Source organism: Nuphar pumila, chromosome 6 (genome assembly GCF_984573655.1).
Source record: "Nuphar pumila chromosome 6, dmNupPumi1.hap1.1, whole genome shotgun sequence".
In the NCBI taxonomy this organism is placed as follows: Eukaryota; Viridiplantae; Streptophyta; class Magnoliopsida; order Nymphaeales; family Nymphaeaceae; genus Nuphar; species Nuphar pumila.
This window is the reverse complement of record NC_143254.1, coordinates 111,238,809-111,263,685: the sequence shown is the minus strand read 5'-3', so window position 1 is coordinate 111,263,685 and position 24,877 is coordinate 111,238,809. Positions and strand designations below refer to the sequence as shown.

General features: G+C 37.5%; 1 protein-coding gene across 5 annotated transcripts; it reads left to right on the top strand.

Moving 5' to 3' along the window:
* Positions 1 to 13,148: 13,148 nt before the first annotated feature.
* Positions 13,149 to 24,031, top strand: LOC149835719 (uncharacterized). Of its 5 annotated transcripts, XM_090008707.1 has the most exons (13): positions 13,228 to 13,429; positions 14,795 to 14,872; positions 15,847 to 16,115; positions 16,489 to 16,563; positions 16,667 to 16,725; positions 16,829 to 16,964; positions 18,618 to 18,714; positions 18,872 to 18,938; positions 19,202 to 19,300; positions 19,634 to 19,723; positions 20,337 to 20,491; positions 23,136 to 23,240; positions 23,461 to 24,031. In XM_090008707.1, the coding sequence occupies exons 3-13, from the start codon at positions 15,863 to 15,865 to the stop codon at positions 23,606 to 23,608; spliced, it is 1,284 nt and encodes a 427-aa protein (XP_089864833.1). In that variant the 5' UTR covers positions 13,228 to 13,429; positions 14,795 to 14,872; positions 15,847 to 15,862; the 3' UTR covers positions 23,609 to 24,031. The 5 variants fall into 5 exon arrangements, with proteins under 5 accessions (XP_089864832.1, XP_089864834.1, XP_089864836.1 ...); XM_090008706.1 differs by lacking the exon at positions 14,795 to 14,872 and having other exon boundaries at positions 13,149 to 13,429; XM_090008708.1 differs by lacking the exon at positions 14,795 to 14,872 and having other exon boundaries at positions 13,150 to 13,429; positions 23,646 to 24,031.
* Positions 24,032 to 24,877: the final 846 nt, after the last annotated feature.

The window sequence follows — 24,877 nt, the reverse complement described above, 5'->3', positions numbered from 1 at the left end:
TTTTTGCACATTAAAACTCATAAGTTGGACTGACATGACACTCTAAATTGGCTGACCACAACTGCACACAACACACAAGACTCGATCTATTCTAGAAGAAGGGATGAAGAAGAAGACTAACCTTTTGGCTTGTCCGACGAAAGAGGGAGAGGAAGAGCGGAATCTGCCTAGGGGAATGCACCTACAGCCTTCGGTGGTGTTGGGTTATGCTTGCTTTGCTGCAAATGGCTGAAAGACGCAAGTGGTGGTGCTCTGAAGGGTGGCGTGCTGGACCGACGAGGCGGGTGATGTAGAAAACCGGGGAGGTAGAGCCGGTTAGCCATGGAGGGGTAGACAGCACCCCATCCATGGATGGCGCACTCCATGGCTGCTCCTTTCTGCAAAATGAAACATGAAGCCTTAGTTCCAGCAAGGGGAGAATAATGGAAGGTCTGAAAGAAGAGAAATGGGAGAAAGAAGGGGTGATTTCAATGGAGTTGCTTGGCAAAGCCAAGCAAAAAAACCAAAGGGGAAGAAGATGAGATGTATGAGTGGTTGAGGAAGACAATGGTGGAACGTGAATCAGGCTGGGAGGCGCACAACCCTAGGCAAAAAATGATTTGCCTAGGGTTTTCCAAAGTTTTTATAGTTAAATCCTAAATTTTGCTATTTCCTAAAAGAGGATTAAAACAAAAGTAATTGTTGGGTGCCTATTTGGAGGAGGCTTTTAGCAGTTATTTTCCAAATTCGTGGATGAGGATGATATGGGCTGGTTTGTGGAGTTTTGGCCCAGATCCAAGGCCCCAATGGCCCGTTTTGGATCTGAAATGTCCTGGTTTGCCCCGAGGTCCGACCCGCTTCACTAAAAATGTGATATCTCTCTTGTTTTAAATCTGATTCGAACGAAATTCAAACTGTAGCTCAATGACATCTATATGCATCTAAGTGTGGGTTTTAAACCTATAAATGATGCATTTATACAATAAAAATATATTATATTTATGAGTAATTCATGCATCATTAATATCCCTAAGCGATTTCAAATCTCCACCATACTAAATAGTCTTCTTTCAACTTGGAAGATAGTGTCAATTACCATGACATTAAACATGAAAAGTCTTTTTTTAACTAAACTCCTTCTGCAATTAGCTTTTAAGCAAGCGCACATGTCAAAAGAAAGAAAGAAAGGAAGAAATCATGAATACCCAATAATCCTTCTCAGTAACCTCTCATAGGTTCAAGCCTAAGGGCACATTCTTCAAAAAATTTAATAAAAATAAATTCAACAAGAAGCGTCAAGTTCAAGCTAAAAACTCTAAGACTGTAACCAAGTGAGCATATTTTTCTTATGAAAAAGTTGGGCATTTTAAGAATAATTTCCCAAATAGAATCAAGAAAGAGAATCCAGAAAAATAAGTAATTAGAGAATGTGAAATAGTCTGCATTGTGTCTAAATCATTGATTATCGATGGTGATCTCCCATGATGGTGGATTGATTCAAGGGTGACAAGACATGTGTCTAAGTCAAAGAAGGGACTTGTGAAGATGAAGGAGTTGAAGCCTAGAGATCGCAAGGTGTATAAGGAAAATAACACCTACAGTGATGTGGTCGGGATAGAGACCTGCATACTTCAAATAAAAGGGACTAGTCTTTTATTGACAAATATACTTTATGTACCTTCCATGAAAATGAATCTTTTAGCAATAAGAGACTTTGCTAAAAAGGGCTTCAAAATCTGTTTTCAGGGTGACAAGGTCACTATTGAGAAAGATGGATAAGTGAAACTCAGTGGTAGTTGTGATGTTGACTATGGTTTCTTTCGTTTAAATGTAACTACTATAAATAATACAATAAATGTTTCTGATTATATTGATTGTGCATTTAATATTGATGCAAATTTATGACACTTAAGGTTAGAACATGTAAATGTCAATAAAATAAAAAGAATAAATTGCATGAAATTATTACCTTATCTTAAAAATATAGAATTTAAAAGATGTGAACCATGCATATCAAGTCAAATGACTAGACAATATTTTTCTAAGGGAAGTAGGGCATGTAACTTACTAGTTTTAGTACACTGATATATATGGACCCTTAACAATAGAAACATATGAAAAGAAATCATATTTCATCACATTCATAAATGACTACTCAAGGTATAGACATATATACCTAATCTCTAAAAATCTAAAGCTTTAGAAAAGTTTAAGGCATATAAACATGAAGTTGAAGGATTATTAGGAAGAAAAATCTAAGTTATTAGATCCGATAGAAGAGATGAATATAACTCTGATGAGTTTAAGACATTTTGCAAAGATAATAACATAACTCCTTATGCAACTATCTCTTATACACATCAACAAAATGGTATAGCAGAAAGAAGGAATAGAACCCTAATGGATATGACAAGGTCTATATTGACACATGCAAATCTTTCAAAGAAATTTTGGAGAGAGGCAATATACACTGTCATGTATATTCTAAATAAGGTTTTTTCTAAAGTTGTAGAGCTTACACTTCATGAGTTATGGACTGACAGAAAGCCAAACTTGAGACATTTGCGAAAGTGGGGGTCACCTGCACATGTGTTGATTCCTAGTCTAATGATAAACAAGTTAAATAGCAAAACTATCACATACATCTTCATGGGATACCCAAAGGGATATTATCTATATAATCCGCAAAAAGGATTTATAGAGAACAGGGAGGTAGAATTCTTGAAAACCAAAGAAAGTAATTTTGATCCTGAAGATTATGGTGTTCTTCTTGATATCATAAATGATTCTGGAGTACCTACTAAAGAGTTAGAGTATAACGATCTAGTTGTGAATAATGAGCAAACTTTATAACCAGTAGTTGGACAAAAAAAAACAAGAACTCCTCCATCTTATTTGAATGATTATTATACATTCTTGAGTGAGGAATTATGCAATTTCATAGTTTTGGATGAAACTCATGACAACTTGAGTTTTAAAGATGCAGTTGCTTCTAATAAATCTGAACTATGAAAGGAAATAATGAAAGATGAGTTGGACTCCATAGAAAAGAATGAAATTTGAGAACTAATCACATTGCCTAAAGGGTATAAGACAATTGATAGTAAGTGGGTTCTCAAGAAAAAACTCATGGCAGATGGATTTATTGATAAATTCAAGGCAAGATTAGTAGCAAAAGGTTATTCTCAATGAGAAGGGATTGATTATGAAGAAACTTATTCTCTTGTAGCTAAACCGGCATTTATTTGTATTATTTTGACATTGGTAGCTTATTTTGATCTTGACCTATATTAAATGGATATGAAAACGACCTTCTTAAATGGTGAATTAAATGAAATTATTCTCATGCAATAATCAAAAGATTTTGAAATTGAAGATCAAGAGGATAAAGTATATAAGTTGAATAAATCTGTGTATGGACTTAAGCAATCACCAAGACAGTGGTATTTGACTTTTCATAATGTTATAATTAAGTTGGATTATGAGGCAAATAGTTTGAACCACTGTATATATGTCAAGAATAGTGGGAGTAAGTTTATTGTGTTATTTCTTTATGTTGCTGACATTAATTATAGGAAATGACATAGACATGAGAAATATGACTAAATCATGGTTAAGTTCTTTATTTAAATTAAAAGATACAGGTGAAGTTTCATATATCCTTGAAATTAAAATACAAAGAAATAGAAAATTGAGATTACTATGTCTAAGTCAAGAAAAATATCTTAACTGTATTCTAAAGAAATTTAGAACAGAGAGTATCAAGGCAAAGGGTACTCCTATAGTAAAAGGTTAAAACTAAATAAGAATGATTGTCCAAAAAATGGATAAGAAAAGTTGAATGTTTCCTATGCTTAGGCAATTGAAAGCCATCAGTATGTAATGCTTTGCACTAGATCTTATTTAAGTTTTGTTGTAAGTCTAGTGAGTAGATATCAAAGTAATCATAGGCTCTCTTATTGGAAAACAGTAAAAATGATTTTTCGATATCTAAAGGAAACTAAGGAATTCAAGCTATGCTATCAGTTAGATAGTCTAAAGCTTGTAAGTTATTCAGATGTTGACTTTGTTGGAGATAGAAATGAAGCAAAGTTCACCTCTGGTTATGTATTTATATTGGGAGGTGGGGCAATTGTATAGTCATGCAAGAAAAAAGAGTGTGTGGCACAACATAACCAGAAAGCTAAGTATATTACCTGTAACATGACAACCACTTTTTGTGTGTTGATAAATCGCTTCCTAAATGAGTTGAAATTTGATATTCTAAAAGATACAGTTCAACTTTATTGTGACAATAAAGTTGCTATAAGACTGATATGAACAGAAGTTAATAGCTCTAAAAGTAAGTATATTGAAGTTAAATATCAATATATTTATGATATGCTTATGAAAAATGAAATAACAGTGGATTATGTTCCTTTAAGTGACATGGTAAATGATTCGCTAACCAAGGCAATCCATGAGGATGTTTTCACTAGACATGTGAGTCAGATGAAACTTAGGTATGTTTAAGTGGTGTGTGAATAAATATCACTCTGAAAGTGTGTATGCAAGGTTCCAATTGAGAACAAACATAGAAATATAGGATGTCCCTTATGGCCAAGTGGGAGAGGTAAGGTTATATAGCCATAAGATGATTGTTGAGAGGTCATCCCAACAGTCACTCTCTCCCAATGGTTACAATTGTTCAAGCATATAATAATTAAAGTATAAAATTAATTAAACTAAGTTACAAGATAATAATGCACATTAAGATATAGTTATATGCTTGAATTGCAAAGAGATGTGTCTCTTGGGGTTGAAAGGATTTCTCTCAAGGATGTATCCCAAATTTGAACCCCTTACATGATTATAAAATTGTTGTGAATGAGTATGGGAAAAATTCTGAATTCAAATTCTCTGAGTGTGAGAGAATTACTGCAATTTAAGAAGGTTGAGAAGTGTGGGCCTTCTCTAGCGATTTTGAGTGTAACAATGCATGCTTCAGCTTATCAAAATTTTGCATTTCTGCATTTGAAATTTCCTACAGTCTATTGGTGCAAACAAGTCTCTAAAAGAAGATTTTGCAAGTTTGAGATCAAGCACCTAGAGGCATGTTGTTGAGGCCTTGAGGTCGTTCTCTTTGGAACTTCAATTATGCTATTTCAGAATTCAAAAGATACAAATAGGGGTGTCAATGGGTCTGGTTTACCGGGACCAAACCCTATAGGATTTGAGTATGGTGATAAACAAGTCCCGATTAAGACCTGTGTCCAGACCTGAAGGTCCGATTAATACATGAATCTGGGTATAGTTTGTGAAATTTTATACCAAAATTGGGCCTGACTCGAGTTTTGATTAGGACTCGCAATTTTTCAATATAAAAATGATAAAAAGTATTATTTTGTTGAAGATGATCCACATCTAGTTCATGTAGTTTTTATCGAATCCGGGTATGGTTTCTCTTCTAGTGGACCGGATTAGACTCGGGTTCAGACCCGATACAATACCGAAAATCGGTCCCAAGTCTGGTTCTACCTGTGTCTGAACTAAACCCGACCCATTGACACTCCAAGATGCAAACTAGGCTTCATGCAAGGCCATGTTATGGATCCTTGCATTGAGATGGAAACACCACTTTTGGGTATTGCCAAAATGTTGTGTTGTAGATGGAGTTGGCAAAAACATCCTCTTATGAATGCTATTGAGATGTAGTTTGAGACTGCAGAACCCATTCTCTCAAAAAGAGAGACAGTATGAGAGCATTGGAGGAAGCCACAACTAGGGATGGCAGTGGATAACGGGGCCTCGCCTTGCCCCGTTTGGATCGGGGATGAAGGGCATGAAACGGGGATGGAGGCGGGGATGAAGGTTAAAATCTATCCTCATGCGGGGATGGAGGCAGGGATGGACTTATGGTTTCCTTTGCCTCACTTTGTCCCCGTCCTAATCCCCACCTTGCCCCGCCCTGCCCGTCCTGTCCCCAATCCTTCAAGGAATGACTATAGATCGAGGAAAAACGGGGCCCCGCCCCACCTCGCCCCCGTCTGGACTCGGGATGGAGGACTTGAAACAGGGATGGAGGCGGGGGTTGAGGTTAAAATCCATCCCCGTGCGGGGATGGAGGTTCTGATTTTGAGATGGGGCAAAGGTGGAGACCTTGTCCTTCGCCCCCGACCCGGTCCACTGCCATCCCTAGCCACAACACACCTAATTCAAGGCTCCCAGACATATACAAGTAGGCATTGCCTTCAAGAGCTTTTCTATTCCACAATATCATTAGGATTTTTTCATATATATATATATAGAGAGAGAGAGATGGGTAGTTTTTAAATGAAATATGTTAAATGGGTTTTTCTGCTCTTCCAGTGTTTTTTTTTACAGTTTTAACCTCATAAATGCGTTGGGCATGGCCCATTTACGAGAAAGTCACTCCTGGATCATGTGTTTTTTTATGAAAAAGTGATATTTGGAGCCTCAAAATTTTACAACAATTTTGGACCATTGATTTTTTGAACCTTATGAAAACTCACCCATGTATCGAACACTTCAAGAGCTGATCCCTATAAAATCAAGTACATAGATCACATCTGTCAGGATTTAAAAATAAAATAGAAAAAAACACCGGCGTAACATGTGTATGTGTAAAAAAATCTCTTTTTATAAGATTTAGATACCAAGTTGAAATCAAATGATATAGCTGGATGGTTTGGTCACACTATCATAGCAGTATGGATCATACATGGACGATAGTTGGAGTCGGCATCTTAGGTTTGAATCCCAGAGGGGTTATCTCCTATCCATATGAAAGAGGGAAAAATACTTAGCAGAGGAGGCTTGCTCTCGCATCCCCAAGAGAGGTTTATGCTGGGATATAGGCCTCCACTACAACCACAAACCTCATTGAAAAGGCTCATTGTGCAATCTTTAAAATACTTCTCGTGGCGAGTCGGAATTCAAGAACCCACTGTCAAACCGTTAAATTTTGTTGGATCCGGCCCTGTATAAGAATGGTTATCAGCTGGATATGGATCTAAATAACACCCCATCCATGGTTTGGGGACTGAAAACCCAAATTTCTGGCTTTTTGCATAGGAGAAATTGATTTAATTCAGTATATGCGGATTTTAATCAGCCCCATGAATCTGGCACAAATCCTGGATATAGAAGCTGGTCTTGTCGCCATCAAACCCGTGGTCAACAGCAGGGTTAGGTTTGGATATTTGTGAAGACCTAAAAAATCCTGTCACTAAAACTTGTTAGATTTTAGACTCAAGGGGTTTGGCATAGTGGGATGAGGCTTAGACTGTTTGATGAACAGTCTAAGTTCAAATCCCATCAGCATCATCAACTGCGTAAGCCGAAGCTTGGTGACTCCCTGGGGTCAAGAGGTAAGCCCTCAGAGTTTTACGCTGACATAGACAGAAACCGTAAATACAGCAGGCTGAGCCAGAGCGCGGCTAGGTCTTTGTGCCTGGAGCAATTTCTCTGAGTAAAAATAAACAAAAAAAAATGGTAGATTTTCAAATTCTTTAAACCATATTAAATTGCAGATTGATGCACTTCATGCTGAATCTGATTTTATTTTTGTATTTATTTTTAGTGTAATGTTGAGTCTGGTTTTCAAAAGTATTAATTGAAAGCGTTATCAGTTATTCACTAATTATGTTGTAATTACATGTCATTAAGTACTGCCACACTTGAACTATAGGTAAGATTGAGTTTTGGAGAAAAAGAAATGCTAGGCAGGCAGGTGAGACAAGTGACTCTCTCTCTCTCTCTCTCTCTCTCTATATATATATATATATATATATATATATATATATATATATATATATATATATATATAAAAGAAAATGAAAACCAACAAAATACAAAACCTACTAAATCAAACATGATATGTCTTGTGCTTAACAATAAAAACTTGAATCTATGATGAAGTTACAGCCGGCTACTGTTGAAAAGACACTATTAGGCCTTGGAGACTACAGTCATAGATAAAAAGAACAAATTTTTTTTAGTCATCTAATAAATTGGTGGCCATCCTGCTCAAACGGTGCATCCCACAAAATATTCAATCAAATCGTGTTTTTTGTTTTTTGTTTTTTTATGTTTTTTGTTTTTTTATGTTTTTTTTATATTTTATTTTGAAAATATAGTTTTTTATATTTTTTGTTTTATATTTTTCTCAAGAAATAAAAATACCATATTTTCATATTCTCATATTTGTTTGAAAACTTATATGCTAAGAAACAACTATGACATCCTCCCAAAACAACTTCTTGCCAGAATTTTGATGGTGCTCCGCAAACAAGTAGGTGAAAAGAACCAAATCCCATGAATCCTTTCCCATATCTATCATGGACGTCGAGATTCCAAACAGACCCAAACTCTTCCCTTTCTCTTATCAAAACCAAATTTCTGGCTGTATCTCCTACCAAATATTCCTCATGATCTTGTACAACTACAAATATATTGAAGTGAGCATATCTGGCAAGTACTCAGCCCAATGAATGTGTGCCACGCAATCCTTTCCCACACAAGATGGAGTGCCAATCTCACGTTTTAGTGTCTTGACACGTGAGGGACAGATCGTCCACTAAAATTTGATTTTTTTTTAATTGGTCAGTTCCAAGCAGAAGGGTTGGAGAGAGAGAAGACAGGATCAACTGTGATTAGGGATGGCAGTGGGGCGGGGCGGAGCAGAGCAGGGGACAAGCTCTCCACCCCCGCCCCGCCTCAAGATTTTATCCTCCACCCCCGCCCCGCCTCCCTGGCGGGGATGCCGCCTTCATCCCTGTTTCATGTCCTCCATCCCCGGTTCAAACGGGGATGAGGCGGGGATATTGCGGGGAAAAGTGGTCAGGGCGGGAAAAAGTGCACATCCATCCCCGCCTCCACCCCCAGACGGGGATGGATTTTAACCTTCGTCCCCGTCTCCATCCCCATTTCATACCCTTCACCCCCGGTCCAAACGGGGCGGGGCTCCGCTTTCCCCCGGTCCACTGCCATCCCTAGCTGTGATCTCACATGGCAATGGGGTTGGGTCGGCGGGTTGGTGGGTCAGCATACCTCAACACGAACCCAGCTCGTTTATTAAACGGGTCGGCTGTGGCAAACACGAACCCGACTCATTTAGTAAACGGGTAACCCGACACAATATGTTTAACCTATTTAATAAACGGGTCGGGTAAACGGGTTGGCAGGTGGGTCGAGGTCGGGTAAACGGGTTGGCAGGTCGGGTTCGGGTAAACAGGTTGACCCGTCCGCTTAACCCGTTTATTAAACGGGTCAGCCGGGTTGGCATACCCCTAACACGAACTCAACCAGTTTAATAAAAGGGTTAGGCAGGTCAACTCGTTTACGACACAAACCTGGCTAAGAAGCCGGTTGGCGAGTCGTGTCAGATTTTGCCACCACTACACATGACAAAAAGAAAATGTCTCTAGATGGTCTGATTACACGTGTTCAGTTTCAACCGTTCTTAAGACACCTAACGATACCAGGTGTTGCCACGAGATGGAACGTCACTTTTGTGAAGTGTGCAATTAGGTTGCACCTGGTATTGTTTGGGGAGTTCAGATTTTGACAGAGAAAGCTGGTTTAGGCAGACCCTGCCAGTTATGCAATCATACCATTGGCATTTGAACTTGCAACGTCCTAACGTGCCACGTTTGTTTTGTTTTTTTTCTTATGACTAAGAACGTTCACGGAGAGCCGGGACACTTAATGACCTGAAACGGTGTAGAGAGCATCCTTTCAAGGCAAGATGGTGATGCTTAAAGAGAAGGCTCCTTCAAGTCATCCCTTGCCTCCATCGGACCCGGTGAGTTGTTGCCGGTTTTGGCGTAAAGCTTTGCAGATTTTGCCACATGTAGTGGGTTAGGTGAGGAAGGAGAGGGTCAGATCAGCTTGGTGGGTCGGTTACGCAGTAGGTCTCTTTTTCACAACACGCTTTGGGGCTCACAAAAATGACGTTTTGGCTGTTGGTGCCATGTGACCACGTCACCTCTTCTACCTACAAAAAAAAAAAAAAGTGTAATGATGATGTAATGATCCCCCCTTTGAAAAGGTAGACTTTGTCTTCCTTTTGGCACGAGATGTTGGAGGTGTGGAAGAGAAGAGCCACAGATGTGCAGAGAAAATAAATCAGTCCAACATGTCCCATCGTTGCGTGGTTACAGATTAATTATACCAAATCCCATCAAAACTCCCAAGTCAAGTGTGCTAACGTCAGAACAGTAGTCCTCGTGTTGCACCATCACAAGCACTCCACTCCCTTTCCTTCTCTTGCAGAAACAATGGGAAAATGGAATGAAGAAATGTTAAAAAAAAGGCAGGCGCACAAATTGGGGAGGGAACTCAAGCCTCGAGAGCGTCTAGCTGGTTGTTGAAGCTGGTGAATATGCATTCCAACCAAGGTACAAGTGGAAAAGGCCATGGTGGTGCCATATTTTATTATCTTGACTTGAGGATTGACAATATAATACAAACATGGATGTTGATAAAGTCTGTGAGTGGGCATCTCTTGACATCCAAAACATTTTTTTTGGTTATACCCTCAAAATAAAATTATAACCTACTGCTGCTTCCTGCGGGGCAAGTGCAATATTGAGGGTGGCTAACAAACAAACCTAATAATTGAGAGATTTGCTATACGAGGCAACTCTTTCATGTTATAGCCACCACTACTAAAAACAACTTGTGCTTCTAGGGATGCTTATCGATCAAACTACAAAAGATTTTGTGAAAATGGGCGATTTGTAAGATCACTATATGACTTGAGGAATAGTTTTTTATTGGAAGCAGCTTCCATTGATTGTTCATGCAAAAACATGGCAATCATATTGCATCTTTACATACTCAACCTTTTTTGTGTAAAACCAATAGAGTACTGTCTGGTTTGATATTTTTTTGCCCGAAAAACTGTTTCTATAAAATGCACACACTACATACTCTGTTTGCTTATATTACCTAAAATGTAAAATGATGGAGACTGTTTATCCTTGAAGGAAAAACCTTAGGATTGGATTGTAACTCATGATGTACCCGTAAATCTTCAAGTGTTCAATAAAGAAAAGGGGGAGTCAATTCTCACCATTATATATATATATATATATATATATATATATATATATATATATATATATATATATATATATATATATATATCATTGTTTCCATTGCAGCATGGTTGAGTTTAAAAAATGAGTGGGGCTTAAACTATCTGTTGCCATGTAGTGGTGTGTCTGCCTTTTCCTAAATTCTTCTTCCCAACTTTATTAGTTTCCAGAATGGCCCCATGTAATAATAGCATGGATTATGCTTATCTTCATGATGATGAGACATTGATTTTTCATCTCCTTGAAAATCAAATCTTTTGATATATTGGATATGTTTAGACCTACTGCCGTGTTAAACACATCTATATGGTCAGATCAAACATTTGGTGGCTAGATCTTACAAACAATAGGGTATATCACCATAATTCATACATATGTCGAGCTGAGCCTGTTATGAAAATTCACCCAGTTGGATACTGCAGAGTGGTTCACTGAATCCTCACTAAAACTAAAACGGGTCCTTGTTGGTTGGTTGCAGGACCTAATGGGCCCGAATGACACCCACACAGTGACCCGAGAAAAAAAATAAACAGGGAGGATTGCACACTTTTAGTGTGCTGTTGTACCTGATCACCCTCCATCCTGATCCCGTCCATCTTTGGACAAAGCCTATCAGGTATTTAAAAAGTGCAGCAGTACACTAAAAGTGTACAATTACATTGCACCTAATCCTGCTGTAATTTTAGTCAATAAGAAAAGTCAACGGGACTAAGTCTCTGTTCGGTTTTAAATCAAGTTGTCTCTTTTTTATTTTTTTTTGGGTTTTTTGCAAATTAATCTTTGCTTTGTAAATTATTTATAAAATAGTATTTCCTTATGACATTTTGCAAATCGGTCCTTGCCTTTTCTTTTTCTTTATTTTTTGAGGGAAAGATAAGCTGATGAAGAATTAACCATCAAAACAGCAAACAGACCAAGGGCATCTTTGAAAATGGCCGGCAACCATGGTACCTTTAGAAGGCCCCACTACCAAATGGTAAACATCCGCGAGCGCCTTCTGCACAATAGGAGAAGGTAGTGAATGTAGATTACGGAAGGTTAACAGTTGTTAAAAGGCAGACAAATTATCGGTTTTACTCTTACTGTTAATAGGGATGGAAGTGGACCAGGTGGAAACGGGTCTCGCCCTGCCTCGTTCCGTTTGGATCAAGGATGGACGACATGAAACAGGGATGGAGGTTAAAATCAAAACCCATGCAGGGATGGACTTATGGTTTTTCTCACTCCCATCCCCATTAGTAAATCTTCTTCTCCTTCTTTAGGGAGGAGAAAAAACCCCGCCTCGTCCAATTTAGACCGGAGATGAAGGACATGAAACAGGAATAAAGGTAGAAATAGAGGTTAAAATTGAAACCTGTGCAGAGATGGAAGAGTGGATGGAGGACAGGATTTTGAGACAGGGCAAGGATGGCAATCTTCTCCCCTGCCTCTGCTGCCCTGCCCCGCCTCACCCCGTTTGGACCGGGGATGAAGGGTATGAAACGTGGATGAAGGTGGGGACGAAGGTTAAAATTCATCCCCGTTCGGGGATGGAGGTGGGATGGACTTACACTTTTCCCCGCCCCCGCCCCATCCCAGTCCTTTTAAAGGATGGCAATAGACTACGGGAAAACGGGCCCCACCCCATGAAATGGGGAGGGAGGGTTGGAAGTTAAAATCCATCCCCGTGCAGGGACGGAGGTTCTAATCTTGAGACGGGGAGGGGACGTCCCATCTCTGACTGTGAATATGGTAGGGATTAATTTGCAAAAAGTATGGTAGGGATTAATTTGCAAAAAGTTAATGCAACTATTTGATGAAGGGCATTTTGATCACCAGTTAAAACCATGGTCAGTGTTTAACAAGGGTCAAACTAACAGCGTTGTTGACAGAAGGATCAGTTTGCGATAACATTGAGAAAAGAGAGTACTGATTTGCAAAATTGAGTAAGTTAGAGACTATCTTGTAAATTGATTATAAGGCATGGACCAATTCGCAAAACCCCCTTATCTCCTTACTTTCCTTTTTTATAATTAAATAAATAAATAATTTCTATTTATACATCAGACGGCGGTGCGGATGACGGTCGTCGTCATCGTTGATTCATATGAGAGAGAAGACGTGGGTCTCTTATAAAGGTAGCGAATTCGGACGCAAGTCTTTCAGTTGCTAATGACTCTTTAAGACAAGCCCACCTCTGCGGGAGAGAGAGAAAGAGAGTTGCGTGCCGAAGAATCCAGGATTCGGTGCCCGTCAGAGTCTCTTGCATCCGAAGAAGAAGAAGAATAAACAACAACGCGAACGTTTTGTTCTCTGTTAAAATCGGGAGCGATCGTCTCCCTTCGACGATGAGACAGAGGAGAATAAAGGTGGTTGATTCCTTCTCCTTTTTTCTCGCTTACTTGTCCTTTGCCTTTTGGTGCATCTCTTCTTCTTCTTCTTCTTCTTCTTCTTCTTCTTCTTCTTCTTCTTTTCCGCCTTTGTTCCACCAAATTTCGCGTCAATTTCGCTCTGTCATCTCGTTTTCAAATCGTTTCGTGGTGGGTAATGAATTTTCTTCTTATTTGTTTTGTTGTGGTTTTGAAGAGAAATTTTCTTTTCCCCCCCTGTTTTCTGGAGGTAGAATTAAGCAAGTTTTGTTTTTACTTTGAAATGTTTTTTATGAATTTGACTTGATTGAATTCGTAATATTTGTCCATCTTCATTTTTGAAACCTAATTGAAGAAAATTTTCGTTCGTCCTCGCTCGTCTCTATAGTAGATTTAGATTATTTACTTTTTAAGAGCTTCTCTTGAGCTTTTCCATTTCTGTTATCTATTTTTTCCTTTTTTTTTATTTCAGTTTTTCTGGTTTGTATACTTTCTATGCCTTTGACTTGGAAATTTCGGCTTTCTCTTGATGAATTTATATAGATATATAAGTTCCATCAATTCTTAATTAGTTACGGTCTTAGCTTTTCCCATTGTCTGTTTCTCTTTTTTCTTTTTTTTTGCGATTTAGTCTATTCATTTAAATACCTTTGTAGGAGATCCTGCTTTCTTTCAGGGTTTGGCTGAATTTGATATGTATTATTCTCTCTTGATTAATTGAGGGCAAGTTCCTTAATTTCCTTTAATTTATCATGATCAATTCTCTTTCCTTTAGTTTTTTTTTTTATATTTTTGTCCCTCTTCAAAATCTTATTTAGCTCATTTAGGCTTTTCTCCTGTAGAATTTATAGAATAATAAATATCTGTGGATGATTTTCTGGAATTCTGAAAACCTCGGTTTGGTTTATGTTGACTTAAATATCCAAGATCTGTCGTTTTTCTGTTTCTTTATTTTCAATTTCAGCTCAGATGTATCGTCCCTTTCCTCTGTCCTCACAAAATCCCTACTGCAACTAGTGATGCAAAATTTTGATCTGTAGAGATCATTAAACTTTTTTCTTATGTTAACTTTTCTAAATTTTGTAACAATATCGCATATCTATTTTTATGCACAGATGCAGATCTGGCTTAAGCATGCTTACCTTTTTCATGTCTATCGCGTCTTTGCCTTGCTTATGTAATGTTTTAATTTTGACTAGCACGCTGCATTTTACTTGCTCTATTTATGAATTCATCTTATAACTTTACTAGCATTTAAGGAATTGAAGAGATTCACTCTTGGGATTTCTCCAAAATAGGTCAATCATTATATCAGTGAACCCCTTTGTATTCATGGGTTTCATGTGAAGTTTGTTTTTCTTTTAGGGTTGCTTGGGCTGCTTCATTTCTGACTCACTCATTTAGTGCTTGACTCCTCAACCAAATATTTTGTGGTTGTTATAGGTGAGGACGTATGTTTACTTATGGTTTCTAGTTTGATGAGCATTTACTTTATTTAGGATGTGAAATATTTCTGATTTGGCAGAAAAGGGTTTCTTGTGATCACCTCTAAAACTTGTAATTGCATGTGGTTCCTCTCTCTTTCAATTGTTTTTTCGGGAAGAAAACAGAAGACTTGTATGTGTATAGTATTCTTCTACAGATTCAACCCAAGACCGTCTCACATGAGATATTGCGCTCCATATTTGTTTGACCAGGGTTTCTGCTATATTTGTATCTGATGTGTTCCTCGTGTACTTTCTGTCCCTGGTACTTGCATATATTGAATAACAGTTTTATGACCTTGTGGGTTGTAAAGTTCATCGACCAACTTGGGAAACATTAAAGCTTCAAATCTCCTATGTCTTACTTATTTCATTGTCATTCAGTGTCCTCTGGTATGATGGTATATGTGCCTTTTGAAAATCTCTATACATGTTTTTAAGATAATGTTTTTTCTCCTTTTCTCCTTTTCTATATGGTCAGCTCGACATGCATGCATTTATCACCGAAAAATGTGCTTTTCTTTAAGATAAAGTTTTCTTCTTTTCTCTTTTCTTATATGGGCAGCTTGACATGCATGCATTTATCACCAAAAATTGTGCTTTCCTTTTAAGATAAAGTTTTTCTCCTTTCCTCTTTTTTTCATATGGGAGGCGTGACATGCATGCATTGATGTTTTTGGTTAGGTTTTGTCACCGAAACATGTGCTTTTCTGGTCATGAATTCGTATAGCTTTTGGCTTGTTGTGGCTTTGGTAGGCAACTTTATGTTATTTGTGTGTTTTTCTTCATCTTCCGTGACTTGGTTCTTGCAATCCAATTTTGACAAACTGGTATTGGTGCAGGTGTATTTTAGCTGAACTTTCTAAACACACTGTATATGCAATTGCCATGAATTCCAATGTCCTTGAGTCATCAATTTAATTATGGGTGCAGGTATAAGATCCAAGATATGGGATGCCTGGTATCTAAACCAAGTGTCAGTGGCGGGAATAGAAGAAGGCCGACGAATGTGGGAGAAATAGCTGCTTTTGTGCCGGGGCTCCGTGTCCCCAAATCTTCAGATTTTTCTCCATTACTAGCTGAACGCTTGTCTTCAAATTTGGTCCAACGCCTTTCAACTCTCCAAACTCGAATGGTTTTGCTGGCTGACCAAGAGGTACAAATGGCTTCAAAGTCCAAGAAGAAGACAGCTACCCTACATGGTTGGTCAAGCGCTCTCTCGTGTGTCATATTTCTTCTAGTTTCATTAAGTTGGACTCTATCATGTTGCTTTACTTGTTTTTTACAATCATTTTGTTACAAGAGAATATTGTTTTTATTTCTTCAGGGCATATTCTCTTTGTGGAAATAGTAGTCACAAAAAAAAGTGTTATCTTTCTTTTGGGAATCAATCAACTTGTCCTATCAAAGAAATGATACTTACATAGGATAAAAGCTGACTTACTCTGTTAAAAAATTAACTAATTGATTAAGTAATATATTGCCCCTCAGCTTATATGACAGGACTGTATTTCTTAATAGCCATTTCAGTTTGAAGCCACCTACAATGTTCTTACAGTCTTTATTTGTTTGCAGGGGGATCAACTCAGGCAGACCTTCAACAGTCCCTTGAAGATTACCTGCCTGTGCTATTGGGATTGGTGAATGATGGTAAGCTTTCAATTATTGGAATTTAACAACATTTGTTGAAGGTAGCTCTTACTTCAGATTTTAGTTTTAATCTGTAAGAATTTGTTATGGCTTTATTGTACAGGAAACCAGCTAGAACACCTGATTGAGTTTGTGTGGGTCAACCAGGAGGACGTTGCAGAGGTGTGGGGAATCAGCCCTTGATTCATTTTTTGCTATTCCTCTGTGCCTATTTGTTCCTTGTTTTTGTCAAATGACTAGCCTCATAAGATGGTTGCTCATGCAGAAAACTGCAGTGTCAAATGCTTGGTATGAAGTGTTGTCAGTGTTACATTTTATGGCAATGCTTTCACTATCACAGGCAAATTTGCTACTTCTACCTAAGCCAACTACAGACGGTTATCAACCAAAAATAACAGAAGGTGAGCAGACAATGCAGGACAGGATATGTTTCTTGATGAGCTTTGCTCTTACTGTAGTTCATGGCATGCTGGTACTTTTTGGATCTGGCTATTTTTTTCTATCTGATGAGAATATTGATTTTGGGCTGTTAACACACTGTAGATTATAATGAACTGATTAAGATACTGCTTGGCAGAACTTTTTCAAAATCTTAAACAAAGATTAATTTTCTTTGTCTCTAGCTTTTTTTCTTTGTCTTTTTTGAATCACTAGGGAAGCCTTTAATCAGCAAGTTGCTAGCCTTCATTATTAGTGCCATGTTTAAACTTTATAGCATGTACACCAGGAATTTATATGTTTCTTCTATAATTCATCTGACTTTCTACCAGATCAAAGCTTGAATATATTATTTGATATCTGGAATCGGTCCACGATAGAGTTTCTGCTAATTACTTCACTCAATAGTCACGTAAATCAGTCTCGGAAGTAATGCAATTTCTTGGGATTGTGATACTTTACCTTTTTACCATTTAGATAAGATTTTTTTATTTATAGCAAGCATATCATATGATATTTTCCAAGTATCGGCAATATTTGTGTCAATTGTTTGCTCCTGTAATGTGACAACTAAAATCACTTCTCCATTGCAAGATCAAGTTAATTACAAATTATACAGAACTATAAGGAGATTGCTGATATTAGGCTCACAAGTCATACATAGGATACAACATGAAAATTCCTAAAAGTATGGGTATGGGGTATGGCTATTAACACATGCATATATATACATACAGGAATTGATGAAAACAACCCTTTATGCATCTTAAAAATGGACCAAAATTGATCCTCATGTTTGACCAAATATTGACTGCTCAGAAAACAGGAAAATGGTTGGGTCTGGGTCAGATCCAGATCCATAATTGATCTGACCCATGACTGAATGTACTAGTAGCCATACCTTTGGCAGACCATTTGGCACAGGTACAGGAGACCCAGGAAATACCCATCTTTCATAGCAGAATGGTTTGGTTAAACTTGGTTTTATGTTAATGAAATGGAGTTCAATATGGTCTATTCATGTTTGTGCTGCTTATGTATTAAACTTTTGAACTGCTATGTTTAGTGCACTTATTTGAGCTAGAATAAGTTCATTCTTTTTTTCTTGTTGTTTTGATTTATTTGTTCTATTCACTCTCAGGAATTTATTGATTGCATCAACTTTTAGTGTGTTATTGGCCCCTGATTGTATTCAGATTTTGTTGGCCTCTAACATTGTAGTGGCTAATTAAAAGGTTGTTGGTGATATATTTGTTGACCTACAGTTCATAATTGATGATTATTCAGGATTTCAAGGACTTAAAATGTTTTTTTATATCAGTAGATTCAGTACGAACCTTGAAAATCTATAGTAGAAGCTGGCTTTCAAAAAGAAAAAAAAAATCAAACAAACAACTTTTAATGGCCTGTTTTTTGTTTCCCTTGAAGAGATATTGATGGATGCATCAACTGTGGCATTAATGGTATCCACTACTCTTTCTGATGTGAACACTTTTTCTGCTGCTCCACTCTCATACTCATTAGAAGTATAAGTGTGTATTTTTCTCATATCATTTGTTGTACCTTTAAAAATCTGCTTTGGGCTTACTCTTTTTTTTCACGCATCTTTGTTATAGAGAGCAAGCGGACCTCTGTTGATGTTTTCTTAAAAGCGGCAGGATACCTAGATTGTGCTATTCAACATGTCATTCCTCGGATGCCTCCTGATGTCAGGTTTGTGGATTAACTGTTAGTGTATTTGGTATGAGCCTTTTTTGAGCCCTATGTTGATTTTCGAGCCCTATGTTGACAGTGCATTCTCTTAGCTAATAAGCACTTTCTACTGATGCAATTTGTCTTGATAAGTATGAGCCTATGTCACAATTTGTAGGAGAAATCTTCCAACTGATTTGAAAGAAGAAGTGCTACATACTCTTTGCCTGCAGGCCTTGGGTCAGGTATGCTTTTGGAAGTTGGAACTCTTATTCTTTGTTCTTTTCAAATGATATTTTGTACAGCTTATGGAATTGTTTGAATGTCATCATGCAAAATCAATTCTACCATCAGTATTTAATTTTTTTTTCATTCCCTGTTCTTTTTTTCTTTTTTTTTGGAGTTTTTTGGATTATGTTTCTTTCATTCTTTCATGTTTCAGATTGTCTTTTGCTACATCAAGTTTTAAGTTCATTCTTGCAGTCTTTAACTTTTGTTGTGAATACAGGGTGCCTATGTTCAACTTGGAATGGCTATTGATAGTGCGAAGGCCACACTAGCTGTCAAACGAAGGCTTGCATGTGAGATGGTGAAGTATTGGCAGCAGGTATTACAAAAATTTGTATGCATGAGTGCTGCAGATGATCCTTATTGTTTTGAAATGGCTTTTTTGTTTCTATTGTTTGGTTTACCTTTCCCAAGCCTTCAATTTTCTGTTATTGATGGGGTATCATTTATAAGCATAGTTGGTGCCATGATCATGTAATTATGAAGCAATACTTGTTGCTCCGCTAGTCTTTTTCAGTATAACTTCTGGTTCCACAGGATTTTTTTTTTTCTGTATGTGAAGCAGCAGTTCTAGGGGGGATATGAATAGCTAAAAACATGTATAGATATTCTTATTCTTGATTTTTTTGTTTTTTTGGCACTATTGAAACAGGCTCAAGAAGGCATCATGAACGTGTCCTTACCAAGTTACTGGGGAGATAAACATGGACTCTTTATCAAGTGGAAATATGCTGAAGCAAAGGTCAGTTTCTAAATTAATAATTCCTTATTTGAATTCAGTGACGATATTCTAGTTATTTGTCTTGTTAATTATTATGTTTTGTCTCTTCATTCATCAAAATTTATTTCTTTATGTGGTTTTCAACTTTACACTCTAGACTGTGCAAAAGGAGGTCAGGTCATGAGTGGAGATGCAAGTTTTATTATGGAACAGAGACATCTTGGCCTTCATATCCTAGTCAGTGGGCTTTTCTTTATCGATAGGCATCCTGTAGTCTGTGAACATTAATTCTATTTCTGATTATTTTGTCCAGTAAATATAACTTTGCAGCATGACCTAGAGTGAGTCTATTTTCTAAGAGCATAGAATATATCACCATACGTCTGCCTACACATTTTTGTCCAATGTAAGCATTCACTCTGCCTTCAATTATAAAGGTAGCTGTATGCTTGTGTAGCATTGTACATAGTAAAGGAAAATAGGTTCTGCACCATTAGTTATTTAATTTGCAGTTCGATATGATCATTGTTCATGGAAATTTGAGGTGATACTAAATGCTTTTGGTTTTTATTAACCTACTCATGATGCCACTAAAGACAATGATTTGCTTGACCGTTTGTATTACAACTTACAGGCTGCAGCATACTATTTCCATGGTCTAATTCTTGATGAGACGAACACAGAGAAATCTCATGCCATGGCCATGGCTGCATTACAAGCGGCTGAGGAGTTTCTCAACGAAAGTAAAAAGGCCTCAGAGCAGTTTTGTATGGCACCTCCTCAGTCAAGGTTAGTAAGGATTCATCATTGTGTACTCCTAAATTTTGTTTTGTGCCATTTATGAATGGATTCCAAATATGTGCAAGTTCTTGTAGGCAACTTGGGTTCTATATAATAATAAGAACTAGGCTTCCACTATTGCATTTGATATTTTACAGAATTTAGTGCTCTTTGTTCTTGATGTGTGACTATATCCTGTTCAGTACTAAAATAGAAATGAGAATGATGGGAAAAAGGCTACTTGCTACCTTCATGCTTTTGCTATTTTGCAGAATTGTCAGTCGGTTCACCATTCATCCCTGATCCTCTTACAATCGTATTGGGCTTTTCTCTTTCCTTTTTTCTTTAACTTGGGAAAAATTTGGTTCTGAATTCATGCATAGTTGATTATTTTCTCCTTAACCAGGTAAGTATTAAGCTGGAAATTAGTGTCATTCACACCATATCCTTTAGGAGTAAGCCCTTAGCCTCTTACTCTCCAAGAGATCCAGCCACACTTCTTGGGTGTCCCCATTTAAAGTTCTCGTTTCATATTCAACCTTCCTCTTTCTCTTTCACAGTGCTTATGGCAGATAAATTTGCAACAATTCATTGAAGTTCTCCTAGTACACGATCATTCATCTATGATGTATAAATGAATATATCTGCATATCTTATGAACAACCAAGATTCTTCTGTTATGTTTGAAAATCCGTTCTTACAAACATTTGGAGAATACATTGTTGCTGCAGCCCTTGACCCCTGATTTCCTGTCAAATGCAGGGCGCAGTTGAGATTTCATTAATATAGTCAAACCCTAGTAGACTATTATAATAATGGATCAATACACATTGATATTATATTTCCTGATAAACAATTATAATAAGGTTTAACAGAAGCAAAATCACCGAAATACATATGATGTCATTTATGCCTGAAAGGCTAAAACTAACTAGATGACCTTTTAGTGGAATTATTTATTTATTTATTTATTTATTTATTTATTTATTTTTATTTAAACGTGCACAACTTGCCTTTCCAGCAAATCCTTTTGGAAAATATGAGCCGTTAGATCTTCTAACCTTGAACTTCACCTTCATTTTCTCTAAATTACTTCAAAAAGTGATAATCATCTGAAATTGTTCAGATTGATAATAAAACATAAGGTTCATAGCTAGCAAAATCCCTTTCTGGTCTAAGAGTATGTGCATTATAATTGTAATACTTTTGTCTAGAAACTAGTGCATATACATTAAAGATTCATGAACTAAGATCCAGTTCTTGGTGTAAAGATACTAGCAGGGAAAAAGGCTATGTCACAGGGACATGCTATTTTGGCTGTGTCCCAGGTGACACGTTTGGACACACTGACTCGGACACAGACATGTACTGCATTATTTTATTGCATTTTAATTTATTTCAATAAAAAAAACCAGTTTTAATGTTAAAATATTCAAAAATAATTTTTTGTTGGTTAAAAAATTAAAATTTTTCCCTCATGTCCCATTTTTGAAAAAAAAAATGAACTTTCAAGTCGAATCTGAATCTCGCGTCCTCAAGTCCACGAATCATTGTGACATAGGAAGAAGGTTGCTGGACTTTTTTCATGTCTTTTTTTTTTAATTGTTTAGTTTATGACCAGCCATTTTTGTGTTTCTTTTCCCATTTAGTAGCCCTTCCTTTGGTTGCAATTGCCGCTTATTAGGAACACTTTTTCTAGTTGGTGTTTCTTGAGCTTTGTTTGGGCATGTGTGGTCCAACCACAGAAGCATATCTAGAGCTGTAAAATGGTTTCCTCCACTTGCAACAAGGAGATTACCATAGTGATGAGTTGTTGAATGACATATCGGTCTCATTCATGTGGAGCTAGTGATAATGGCAGGGGAAATTATTCGTGTTTTTGAGGAGGATGTTTAGGGCTTTCATCTCTCAGACTGTACAAGTATTGGTATTTAAATATTTTCTATCCTTTTTTGTCAGCCTCCGGATTGGATTGATAATTATCAGGAAAAGATGTTTTCTTCTCAGATTGAGACAAGTCGAGTGAAGGTAATCGTGGTGAATGTTTCTGGTTTAGAGGGAGAAATATGGCCTTTCTATTCCTTTCTAGCCTTTGTTGCATCCTCGGAAAATGAAGATTTGTAAGACAATGTAGGGTGTGACTTTTGAAAGTGGTTAGGAAGTTTTCAGACATTTCACCTGATTAAAAAAACTCTAAAATTAAATATAAGGGCAACTTTGCTTCATTGGGAGGTTGATACCTATATGCACAAAACACCAGATCCGATGGAAGAGCACAAGCATGAAAAATTGCTAGAAAAAGGGGAAAGTTAGAAATCGACCAAGGGACCAATAACCAATGGGTTATAATAATATCACGGTCGTCAATAGTTCCATGTAGAATTGCTTCAGAAGATCCATTGTATTGATACATGGGTGCTGGAGGTTTCTTAGTCTTGTCAGCTGGTATTTGGCTGATTTTAGATTGCTGATTGATGGTAGAAGCTAGTATTCTGTGTGTGCAAAAGATAGTGATAAGAGGCACTTACTGGATGTATTTTACCGGAGCTTGAATGTTTCTTTTAAGCTTTTGAAAGGTTCTGCTGCTAAACATTATTCTGATTGTGTGTATTTGTTTCTCTCCCATGAACCATACTTTCTATTGCCCTAGCAGGAATCCACCTCCCTGGGGCGCTACAAAATATTTGTACGAGAGGATCCCTAAAGACGCTCATAGCAACGCACACGCCAACAACTTACTCCATAGCAACCATGAAAAGTAAGAAGCAATAAATTATGTGTATGGTTTCTCCGAATGTGTAATAAACCACAAAAACAGATTTTTGGAAAACCTTATACGAACGAATCAGAATGAGCCTAAAATAAGCGCAAGATGACTTATTTTAGGCTCATTCTGATTCGTTCGTCAAAGTTTATGGTGCGTGATTATGCGATAGCCTCTTTTGCTGACATGGAAACCGTGTGGGTGTGTCATGCAGCATCACAGAGACAGCGCCTCCATTGCCAGACTTTCCTGTGGCTCTAAAGCCTGACGAGTTTAATCTGCCTCGTCCAGACACAATTTGGGAGCTCAAGGGGAGCACGTATAAAGAGCAAACTGTACAAACCAAGAGTCGTTTGCGGTGATCCTTGCATGGACTTATCAGTGTCTTGTGTCATTCAGGCACAGTGGTAGTCAGAGCCAGCACCAATAGCCCTGAGCAAAAGTATTCCATCACATCTGTTGGAATGAACTCACGTTTACTAGAGCTGCTGCTTGCCATTTACAGTTTTGGCTTTGATGAATTCCCACGAAACTTGACCTTGAGATCTGTGTCTTGTTTCTCCTCGGTCAACGTTTTGAGGGGATGGTTGCTGAGGTCGATCCACTGTATTCACGAGCAACTGATTGATTGCCAAGCCTACATTGCACCATCGGATGCAGCCAGTGTTGAATTGCTCCATTGTGTCACGTCAATGAGCTTGCTCAGTTTTATCGATTTTGTATGAGTTTGACATTCTATCATGTTCACAAATATTCTTTCAATTGCCGTCTTTCATGGTTTTATACTTGCGGCTTGCAGCGGCACTGCCACAAATCTTGTGATATTTTGAAAAAACTAGTTTTTCTCAAGAAACCCTTTGGAAAAGATTGACCTACCTAAAAATATATGAAATATGTAAAAACATTGCAAATTTTTTATCGTGATGAAACGGCAGTATTTTCAAAATAGGTGATATTTTGATTTTTATTTTTTTAATCATGATATTTTCGAATTTTCAGCAATATCTGTGACATAGGCTAACATCATGTGGATGCATCTTCATATGTATGGATGAGCCCATGATCAGATCTAGCGTGCTCGACGCTATGGGGTTTTAGCTTATGGGCCAGCTCCATTAATTTTGGACTCATCTAACCCCACCTCCAGTAATTAAATTGGTTGGTAGGATGTGGATTTGAGATGCAGTACCCTAGAGGTCTTGGAACGAAGCTAGTAAAAACAACATACATACATCTAACAGGTCAAACATGATTTGGCCTAGTTCCATACGAAACTGAACATGCATAAGGTGCCGAATACCGCAATCAAAGTCAACCCATCCTGCATGGATCTGCATGAAGATTTTAATCCAGCCACACCCCAACCATTTTCAGCCCGTGCTTGTGTGTGCCCCTGCACATACGTAACCAATTAAGTAAACGATTTAAGCTTATAATCACAAATTCTTAAATACTATTTTCTCGACTTCAAGCCCACTCATACTATTATTATCCATTCAAATTCAATGTGCTTAAGTGGGCGCATTTGGAACGAGCCGTGTCAAGTGCCCTATAGTTGAACTAGCTGTTTTGGGCTCGATGTAGAAAGTTTTTTTTAGTCTTAAGCTTTGGTTATTACTTTGATCATAGCT